Source organism: Cavia porcellus, unplaced genomic scaffold (genome assembly GCF_034190915.1).
Source record: "Cavia porcellus strain 051 isolate PalLab524CR breed Dunkin Hartley unplaced genomic scaffold, mCavPor4.1 scaffold_6, whole genome shotgun sequence".
In the NCBI taxonomy this organism is placed as follows: domain Eukaryota; kingdom Metazoa; phylum Chordata; class Mammalia; order Rodentia; family Caviidae; genus Cavia; species Cavia porcellus.
Window position 1 is genome coordinate 10011214 of NW_026947489.1, and position 10256 is coordinate 10021469.

General features: G+C 50.7%; 1 protein-coding gene and 1 long non-coding RNA gene across 15 annotated transcripts; one reads left to right on the plus strand and one right to left on the minus strand.

Annotated features, from left to right (window-relative positions):
- Positions 1–1820: 1820 nt before the first annotated feature.
- On the minus strand, positions 1821–3944 carry LOC106028911 (uncharacterized). Of its 2 annotated transcripts, none has more exons than XR_010047929.1 (3): positions 3864–3944; positions 3153–3266; positions 1821–2981 (listed from the first exon to the last, which is right to left on the minus strand). It is a non-coding gene; the product is annotated as an uncharacterized LOC106028911 (long non-coding RNA). The 2 variants fall into 2 exon arrangements; XR_010047928.1 differs by having other exon boundaries at positions 3600–3919.
- A 54-nt stretch (positions 3945–3998) lies between these two features.
- Lysmd4 (LysM domain containing 4) lies at positions 3999–9898 on the plus strand. 13 transcript variants are annotated; one of them, XM_023567457.2, is made up of 4 exons: positions 4530–4660; positions 5074–5362; positions 5831–5856; positions 7275–7436. In XM_023567457.2, exons 1-3 carry the CDS (start codon positions 4644–4646, stop codon positions 5840–5842), a joined length of 318 nt encoding a protein of 105 aa, XP_023423225.1. In that variant the 5' UTR covers positions 4530–4643; the 3' UTR covers positions 5843–5856; positions 7275–7436. The 13 variants fall into 13 exon arrangements, with proteins under 13 accessions (XP_003475321.1, XP_013014360.1, XP_063106008.1 ...); XM_003475273.5 differs by lacking the exons at positions 4530–4660; positions 5831–5856 and adding an exon at positions 3999–4163 and having other exon boundaries at positions 7275–9898; XM_013158906.2 differs by lacking the exons at positions 4530–4660; positions 5831–5856 and adding an exon at positions 4155–4271 and having other exon boundaries at positions 7275–9898.
- The last annotated feature ends 358 nt before the right edge of the window (positions 9899–10256 follow it).

Here is a 10256-nt window from a genome sequence, read left to right on the forward strand (position 1 = left end):
GGCCCAGCCCCCGGAAGTTTGTGTTGTGTGGTGGATATGTGAAAAAGGAAGCAGGTAAAATTCATTTTAATTAATTTAACCCAATTTACCTAAAATATCACCAGTTTAGCACAAAAACCACATAGGAATTATGCCATGTGTTACCTACGCCTGTAATCACACCACTCGGGAGGCGGAGGCAGGAAGATTACTGTAAAGTTGAGGTCACCCTGGGCTACAGAGGTGCGTTCAAGTCAAGTCCACTACACTGCACTACATAGTGAGACTCGGTCTCCCCACAGCTCTCCCATCTCACCTCACTGTGTGGTCATCAAGCTGCTTATCCACAGGACACAACCTGTGCACACCGAGCCTTTTAGACAAACACTGCCATAAATTCCTCCCACGTCGCCTTTCTACAACATCTTGGAGACACACAGCAAAGGCTCTGCTTTTACCCCGTGGATGCCCACTGCTCCAGGAAAACTGACCTCCTCACCCAGTAGACGTGGGCTCGTCTCACTTGGTTTGCACCCGTTCCAGCTGTACACTCAGCGTCGGGTGATGCACAGAGCCCAGCTCGTTTTCTCACGTGTCCGGAGCCTGGGGTCTAGATCCAGGCACAGCTGGCCCGCTGTCTGCCTGGCTGCTCTCCGCTTCCCAGATGCCACCCAGCTTCCCACAGCCACAAGACCCCATCTGATCACCTCATACCACTGGGACTTTGGAAGAACCGCAGACCGCTTCCCCCACAAGAGGCGGGGGGTTCCTCTTGTAGAGGGTGCTGGATTCCTGTCCTGAGAATTCCCACTGCCAGCAGATGCAAAGAATACTGTTTACCCGCTCACTCCTTCCTGAAGGCACCAACTGCATCCACCTTTCAGCTGTTTCGAGTTACTCAGCTCTGAGCACAGGTCTCCTGGAGCTTTTTGAGACCCAACTTGCAGTTCTTTGGTGAATGTATCTCCAGAGTGCAGTTTAAGCCTATGTTTCACTTTTAAGGAGGCTCCCTCAGGTTTACTGAGGTATAATCTACACACGCTCTGAATGCCCCCTGTTGTTGGGGGCTACAAAGGGCCGAGGCCATACAGACCTCAATGGTCCCTGATGCTTTGGCAGCCTGGGGTGAGACTACATCAGCGGAAGACACTCTGATTCCCTAAGAACTCGGGAGCAGTGAAAACAGGGCTTCGCCCTGGGGAACAGACAAACTCCTTAACCCACCATCTTGCCCTGCTACCCTCATCAGCATAAGGTTGCACTGTCCACTGGGCCATCTACTACTCACCCAGTCAAGGCTGGCGAGCTCGCCTCTGTCCACCCTGAGGCATGAACCTGCCAGCCTCTCTGCCGTGCATTATGTCATATATGTCAGACCTTTCAGTACCCCGCATGCAGGCAGTTGGGGATCTCGGCCATGTCCCTGGTACTCTGTGGCGAGCTTTGATCACTGCCATGGTTGATATTAGACGACTTCTGTCACTTCCTGAGCCCCTTCGCAGAATGACAAGACACCCACCAACCTCATCAGAAGCTTCAAAAGTCCAGGGAGGAATGCAGCCACTTTCCCAGGTACCCCAGTTCTAACATAGGAATGCCTATGGTTGTATCATGCCTGCCTCTTATACCCATTATGGTATCTAGCCAGATAACTTAGTCTCTGTGCTTAAGTGTGTAACTTTGGACTTTTTTCAGCTGCTATTAACAGAGATCTTAATGTATGTTTATAAAACAGAAACATTTCTTTATCTTATACACATATTTCAGCTTTTCGTTCTTCCATCCTTAGCCCAAGGATTTCACCTCTAGCATTACCTCATAGTTCACAATGGCTACAGGTGTTTTACCATCACATCTTTATTCCAGGCAACAGGAGAAAAGGTTAAGAAAGCTTTTCCAGACACCCCTGTTCTAAGAGCTTTCACAGAAACCCCATTGATGTTTTCTACTTCCATCTCACCTGGAACAAGACCCGCGCTCCTGGAAAACAGAGAAGATTAAGAAACTGCTTCGTTGAGCATGTGCTAGAAAATGACCAATGTAAAGACCTCCTCCCTTTTCCATATTGACTTAAAGGAGACTCACAGATGTCTCCCCACCTCCATGAGAATTACAGGACCACAGTCAGGCCCTTCGAATTCCTTTCTTCACGTCATACACCATGAGCTGAACTGCTTCTCCCCAGGGATCAGCTGGAACACAATTCTTGTTGACCAAACTTTAAGTAAACTTCTCTGCCTCCTGCAGGGCTTTGAATAAATATGGGTCCCTCCTGCCAGAGGCAGCAGCTGGCCCTTCCTGAGAACAGACTGGCCCTGGGGGCAATATTCCCCCCTCTTCCACCACACAGCAGTTTCTTTCTAGCTTTCTTTACCCCTCTGTATGAAAGAAAAACTTTGTGTATAAACATGGAGATGTCACAGCTCATGTGGTCAGAGGGCTCCCCGCACTGCCATGGTCCTTCTTCCCTGCCTCCTCTCAGTAATCCTCTGGAAGAAAGTCTCTTTCTCCTTACTCAGCCTGCATTTGTTTTTACTGGAGCAAGCATAATTGATCAGAGAGCAGCTACACTAATGCAGCTTTGCAAGTTCTGTCCTGATTTCTGTTCCAAGTAATCGCACTTTGCAGCCCACCAAGCCATTGCCCAGCCCTGAGGGTGAGAGGTGCATCTGGCTGGCAACCCTGGGCCTTGGGTAGATGCCCCAGGCTTTGAGTTTGGGTGCTGCAGCCTCCCACCTGTGGACCCTGGCCAGGACACATAATATCTGTCCTAAAGAGCCAATATTTAATGAGACCCTACTAAGTTCCAGCACACAGCTGACCCCTGGAAGTTGAATGCTGCATGAAACAGATGATAATGGACTGCAGGAGGATTCTGGCAACAACATAAGCCAGTTAATTGGAAAGCAGGATGAAGAAATCATGTCCAAATGGAGCAAAGATGAGTGCCACACTGGTGTCTGCAGCTGGACAGGACAGGCCTCACTGGGAAGGTGGCTCATCTGAGGGACAGAGGGTCACTGAGCTGAGAGGAGGTGGAAAGGGAGGGCAGGTGTGAAGGGCCAGGGTGGGAGAGGATCAGGGTCGTAAGGATGGGCATGTAAAGGAAAGCGAAGGTGGGAGGGCACAGTGTAAATGCCTTCCCATAGACACCAAGAATTTTATTTACTTACTGGGCTTTTTGAGACAGGGTCTCACTGTGTAGTTCAAGGCGGCTTTGAACCCACCATGTCCATCCTCCAAAGTGCCGGTATTACAGGCTTGCACCACCATGCTCGGTTTTTGTTCTAAGAGGGATAGAAAATCACGACTTTCAGAGATCACGTTTTAGCGCTTGCCTTGTGGTTGATTGCAGCTGAGGTTTAACCCCACGCCCAGCTGTGGGCTATCTATAATCTCCGGGTATTTCCCATCTCCTAGGGTCTAGCCCGCTTTCTTCCTATTTTCCACAAGGGCTCTCTCCGTTAGGGATTTTCGTTCTAGGCTGTGTTTTTTTGCATACCCCCCCCATTACTGTTTGCTTTATTTTGGGTTACTTTTTTGAAAAGTTTTTACATTTGCGCGTTGGGATGTTGACAGTTCTATCACTTTAAAACTCAGGAGACCCTCGGCGACCCGACCTCTGACAACTGTCTGAGTTTGTCAGTGTGTTACGCTCCTGGGCTTCTCTTTTTACTCTCGAGGGCAGGGCAACCGCTGATCCCGGGGTCATCCACGCCAGCGGGAGACCTCAGGAGATGACAGCCACTGCTAGGAATTCGCTGTCTACAGATCGTCTCACGCAGGCGAGTCAGAGGCGAGTCCTCTACGACTGTGGACGCTGAGGATCAGCAGAAAGCTTCCAAGGCCCAGACCTTCGCCAGGAAAGAGTTAAACTGCGTCACCTCTAGGAAACTTTCGAAAACTTTGGGCTCAGCAGCAGCAGAACAGGCTGTAGGGTTCAGGGTCAGATCCAGAAACTGAAGCCCCGCCCATCTCAAGCCCCGCCCTATCCCCGCCCCCAGGCCGTGCCAGTCTCCTGCTGACCTCTCAGCATCGCTGGGATTACGAAGGTGCTCGCTCACTCCCAATTTCATTGGCTGTCCCTCCGGCCCCGCCTCCGGAAGACCTGATTTTCGCAGCCAATCGCCAGGCGCGGCGGTGGGGCTGGTGGTGGCGGGTCGCGGCGGCGCCTGGGAGCAGAGGTAAAGCGGTCTGGCGGAGGGGGCCGTGGACTCGGGTCGCGCTGTGGACTCGGGGCGGGCTGCTGCTCCCTGGTGTCCTGGCGGACTCCCGCAGGCGGCGAGGCGGCGGTAGAGACCGTCTGGGGCCGGTCCTTGGTTTCGGGCTGGAGGTTAGGGCCGAGGCCCGGGGCCGAGACAGATCCTGCTGCGGGCGCGCGGTAGGAGGCCTGGAGGCGGCGGAGGCCGCCGCGGGCGTCCCCTAAGCCCGGAACCCGGGCCGCGCCCCTGCGGCTGGGTCGCGCCTCCTTGCCGACTCGGATACTGTTAGTCGCCAAGTTTCAGATTTCATTTCTAGAATCTCATTCGGGCTACTTGGAAGGGGAGAGAGATGCCTTGTGGCCGGGTAATAGATAGAAATAGACATGGGAATGCAAGTGATCTCTGAGAAAAGGAGCGAATCTCTAAGGTCGAAGGGCGTTTTCTCTTTCCTGTGCCTCGCATATGAAAGACATCAACCGGTATCGGAATAACAGCGTGCTAGTCTCGTACTTTTTCTAAGCCTGTGTCCTCAGTGTCGAGGGTCCCAGTGAAGAAACCGTGCAATGCACAGAATAGCCAATGCAGTTTTTGTACCAAAGTTCTGAATTTTACTCGTGTAAGAAAACGGAACAGCCCCTACCTCTTATTGCGAGGGTCGCTACTTACAGAGGAGGGGTAAGGGCTGAAGAGACAGGGATCTTTTCTGCTAAAATTATAGAATTTTTAAGAATGTTTTTATTTTGCCTACCTCCCTCCAACTCAGCGAAGTACTGATTGTATTGGTTGAGTATTGGCAGTAAATAGGGGAAAGATAATTGCAAACAAGATATTGCTGTTTAAGGAGGCCAGGGAGTGCAATCTGTGGGGATTAACGCTGGGGTTTGGTTTTCAGGAAGATGAGGCAGAAGGAGCTGTTAACCAAGACCTTCCAAGGCCCAGCGGCGGTCTGTAGGACTCCTAGGAGTCACGTTTACGTATTCGGGAATGGCAGTGAGAACTCCGAAGACTCCTCGGAGGAAGAGACCTGCCAGCAGCCCGTCGTCCTGCGCCCCCGGGGCAGAGAGCTCCAGAACAGTGTCCACCAGGCTTCCCGGCCCAGAGCAGGGGATGTGGTGCTGCTGCAGCGGGAGCTGGCACAGGAGGACAACCTCAACAAGCTTGCCCTGCAGTATGGCTGCAAAGTAAGACGCCCCAGGTGCTCTGTCCCCACCTAGGGCAATGTGGAAGAGCTTGGGCAGGCCGCGCCTTGTTGTCCTTCCTGACCCCGTAGGTGACCCGAGCTCTTGCAGCAGAAGACACCTCTGTGGCCTGAGATGGAAGGCAGGCCGAGGTCCTTTAGCTCTGACCTATGGACTCAGAGAGAGGTCAGTCAGGAAGTCCTCATAATGGTGCATTTCCTTCCTGCAGAGGGGAAGGTAGTGGAATTCTGAGACCCTTTTTCTTTGCGCATTTTGTTTAAGACTTCAGAGGGCTACAGAATTTATCCAAGATTTCTTTGGCGTGCTTGCTTTTCTTGCTACTTTTAATTTATTGATTTTTGGGGCTATGCTTATTTGGTAAAAATTTATATTCTGTCTCTTAGAGCTGCATGATGTAGTCTCCATGCTGTGTATCTATATAACTGTTTTTCTCTTTAATTATGTTTTTAGCATTCAGAGTGATTAACAATGGCAAAGTAAGTAGGAAAGTATTCATAGAATTGCCTCATTTTCTGCTAGAGTGAAATTATTTCATTTTGCTAATATTGTGCAGTAGATACTGCCCTTCCTAAGGCTATGTAAGCTGCTTAGTATTAAAAACTTACAAAGTGTTTGTCACTTATCTAATGAGGTTCAAATGCTGAAAAGATCATGTGGAGTATTTGCATCTTTCCAAGGAAGTCCAGGCCAGTTCTAGGGACACACAACATCTTTAAATTGTACTGATTTGTATGGTTGACTCTTAAAATCAGTAGGTGTAACCTACAATTTATAGGACCTGAACTGACAAACAAATCCTATAAATATATGGATAGGCCTGTTGGTATGGTAATATCCAGTAAACCTACCAAGAATATATAATACCTCCAGCAACTGATCAGTCTTCCTAACTTGAAGAAAATACATTTGCTTTGAGTTTGAGTCAAGACCAAAACATCTCAAGAATTTTCTGTTTCTTAGTTTCAGAAAACAATGAAAAATGTCACCTCAGTTCAATGGCTTGAGGAAAGCAGCTCCTAATCACAATAGCAGGCGTGGTTCTGTGGGTCTCTAGGCTGTGTTTATACTCTGGTTTAAGTGGACTTACAAATTAAAACTTCATAGTTCATCTCCAGTAATTCTGGAAAATTTTCAAACATCAGCTTGAGGGGGGACCTTACTTTTTGGCTTGCACTTATCCTGTAAATCTTTAAGAAAGGATTTTGTCATGAATTTTGTATTGCAAGATAAACTCTGTGTCACACGTGGTCTTTTTGCTTAAGTTTACAATTGAAAATTATCCATAATCTTCCACTTAATCGATGAGTCTAATGATAAGAAACGTCATCCCTTCAAGGTGAATTAACCTTAGTCAAAGTTTATACCCCCATAGCGCATTTGAGAAAGAAGTGTGGTACCAGGTTGAGGGCATCATGTAGACTGGTCTCTGATGTCCTCAATTGGTGGAGACTTTGGGGGGTTCCTCCAGCAGCAATTCCTCTGGCCTGAGAAGGAAGTGGGCCAGAAGGGGGCACTGTTGCCTCAGAGTTAAAACAAACAGGAAAGCAAGAAGGGCTATGGAGTTCATCCTAGTGTCCCGATTGGGTTTCACCAGAAAGCATTTTATTGCAGTCGCACTTGAAGCAGTTTCCAAAACTGACCCGAAACTGTTCAGACTTGTAAATCTATAGGCTCATTTGATCACTCAGCTGCCATTAGGGCTGAGTAGAGGCCAAACACAGTCTCTCGGCCTAGGTGAATTCGGAGAGTGCATGCAGCTTTCTGGCCTTCTCCAGCCTAACTGGGCTGGACCTGGCTTTTCATCTGGCCAGGTTAAGGGCTGCTTGGGTGTTACCCTATGTGGTTTTAAGAAATGTCACTTGTTTTACGATGTGTGTCTTCCTGGCCTCCCTAGGTCGCAGATATTAAGAAAGTCAACAACTTCATCAGAGAACAAGACTTATATGCTTTGAAATCTGTTAAGATTCCCGTGAAAAGCCATGGTATCCTCACCGAAACCCACAAAGAACTGAAGCCCCTCCTGGGGCCATCCGTAGAGACCAGAGTGACCTTCGGGGACCCTCCCAGCGTGGACAGCACGGCTGCAGGTGCGGACACCCAGGCCAGCCAGCTGTCAAACTTCTTTCAGGGCATTGACCGGAACATCGAGCGCGCAGTGCAGTCGGAGATCTTCCTCGGTGAGGGCTGCTGTGCAGATGCTCCCAGGCCACTGCTGCCCCCAGCACCCCCAAAGACGTCCACAGACGGTGCCGACTGTGGGATTCAGTGGTGGAATGCCGTCTTCATCATGCTCCTCATTGGGATTGTGTTGCCAGTGTTTTACTTGGTCTACTTTAAAATACAAGCCACTGGGGAGCCCCCCGATAGGTTGAATGTAACTGCTGTCCCCTATGGCTCGATGGCATCCAGTATCGCTCCAGGTCAACCCCCCAGATTAGTGATCCCAAGGCCAACCATTGCCCCCGCAGATGGCCAGTTCAGCCAGTCCACCTCAGCAGGGAGCTAGGCTGTTGATTGTGCCCAGCAGGCAGCCTGGCTTGGCTTCAGCGGTTGGGGTTGGTGCTCAATGTCTGCTAGCTGTCCCTGGCTGTGTTCTCGGGTGCTGCGTTTGGTTTCCTGGGCTGTGTGGACACGACCGCAAGTCGTAGGGCTCTTGATCACACTTGCCCTGAGGAGTGATCACTCCAAGGCTGCAGGATCCCAGATACCGCCACCCTCAGCCTCGTTTGTATCCAAGAAGGTGCCGTGAGAGGGGCGGGTACCCAGGCCCCATGCTGCTGTTTGAAGACTGGCTGGTTGTGTCTGCCTGGAAGTCCTGCATGGGCCCTCAGTGGCTTGTGCAGAGGGAGAGGCGTGGCCACCAAGGAGCAGCAATGTGGGCATCCCTGGGTCAGGTCAGGTCCATTGTCTATCACAGTGTCCCCAAGTGCTATGGAGGGGCCCTGAACTGGCTGGGAGATGTGTTCTTTGTCTCCCCAGTAAGGTGCTATGGAATAGTTTCGTCACCCTAATTTAGAGAGTGACAGATATAATGGTAAGCGGCCGTGCTTCCTCTTTGCCCGCCAGCTCTGTTGGAGACCTGGCACCTGGAGGATGCAGCGGTGCCCTCCTCAGTGCCTCCCTGCTGGGTAAACAGCACCTCTGTGCCTCAGGTCCCCGTCCTCGTGGACTGCCACACAGGCAGGTCTCATTTTCCATGAAGTGGCTCCCGGATCTTCCCAGTCTTGTTTACGGATGGGTGCTCGTGCTGGCTAGGGTGTGGCAGGAAGCACTGTGCACCTGTCCCCAGGCAGCTGCCTCGCCAGTTGCCGGTGTTGCCTAGAGCAGCAGCCCTGTGCACGTTCATAACCCCAGGGCGCGTCCTGCTGCAGGGCTGGTTTTTCTAAACTAAAACCTGAGTATTCAAGTTGAATAGAGGTGCTGGCCCTTTGCAATGCGTGAGTGGGTTTGGGGCTGCAGGTGGTGCACTTGGTCTCTAAAAGGCTCACCATCACTGCCCTCGGGGAACCCTCTGTATATGGTGTAGCTCGTAATGTTAAGACCAGACACTTCCTGGAGGGATGCAGGTATCTCCTTTCCTTGACTGACTACCATCTGAGACAACAGCTTGGACAGACAAAGGGTTTATTTCAGCTCATGGCTTCAGAGCTGAGGCCACAATCAGTTGGCCTGTTGGTTTGGGACCTGTGGCAAGCAGCACATCCTGGCAGGGAGCGTAGTCAGGAGACGTCATTTCACGTGGCTCAAAGGTAAGGGAGGAGGAAGGCATGGGGTCCCTACACCCCCTTCAAGGGTACTGCCCCCAGCGACTTAACTTCCTCTTACCCGGCCCCACCTCAAGAAAATGCCAAGCTGAGGACCACACCTTTAAGTCGTGGGCCTTTGGTGACACTTGCCCACATCACAGTAAAGTGGCTGTGGCTGCCCATGGGGAGATGGAGCCATCAGTCTGCCGGTCCCCTCCTCTCTGGCCAGACGCCAGCCTGCCGTGTGCAGGCGGGATGAGGCAGGGAAGGGGCTGAGGGGCTGACAACTCCATCCACAAGGTCCATGGAAAATGCCACAGAAGTGCTGCCCTGGAGGCCCTGGTGTGGCACTTGATAGCTGAGGCCCAGAGATGTGAAAGATCACGTGTTGGAAGAGGAGGGGTGGGTGGCAGGAGAGTACTTGAGAGGGGTTTCCAATTTCTCTCAGTTTGAGTGAAACAGATGCCTAGAGTTCAGTTTAGCACATTTAAATCATCTTCACAATTAAATGTTCTCTTAAGAGACCAGGATAATCTTCGGGATAAAATGAACTTGTGAACCTTGGTACAGGAAAATGCACAAATGCTTTTCCAGCTAAATGTCTCTGCTCACTGTGTTGCTGGGGGTCCCAGATTTCTCTAACATTTGTGGCCTTTAACTTCACCAGGGAAGGCTCAGAGTCCCTAGGGAAAATCATTTTTGCCAGGCAAAGAGTATCTGTGTCTTTTACTTTTCTCAGTGGAATAAAATACTTTCTTCTGCGAAGGAAAAATGATTCCTGCTCTTTAAAACTGGTGGTGACTGAGGATGAGGGGCACCAGGGCTCGTGGTGTACCAGGTTACCTGGGCAGATGGCCAGCCTGCCTCATGGGCTTTGGACCTGTGAGAAATACGCAGTTTGTTTTCTACGTCATTTACATTTTTGGTGTTACTGGGTAACAGTTTTGAAGAAATAATTCCTCTTTTTGGTGGGAACAGTGCTTAAAGTTGCAACTTAGGGACTCCCACTGTGACGGACTGCGCTGCTGGTTGATTCTGGGAGACAAGACTGTGTGTGTCTTTGGCTTGAAAGTCACAAAGTTGAGTGACTTTGTTGACTCGGGGGCAGAGGCTGGTGACAGAGCTCAGCT

What these genes read in the sequence shown, in the direction of transcription:
- Lysmd4 (XM_013158903.2), top strand. An exon ending in CCCTGCAGTATGGCTGCAAA is followed by an intron (nt 5,363 to 7,274) that starts GTAAGACGCCCC and finishes TGGCCTCCCTAG; the next exon opens with GTCGCAGATATTAAGAAAGT.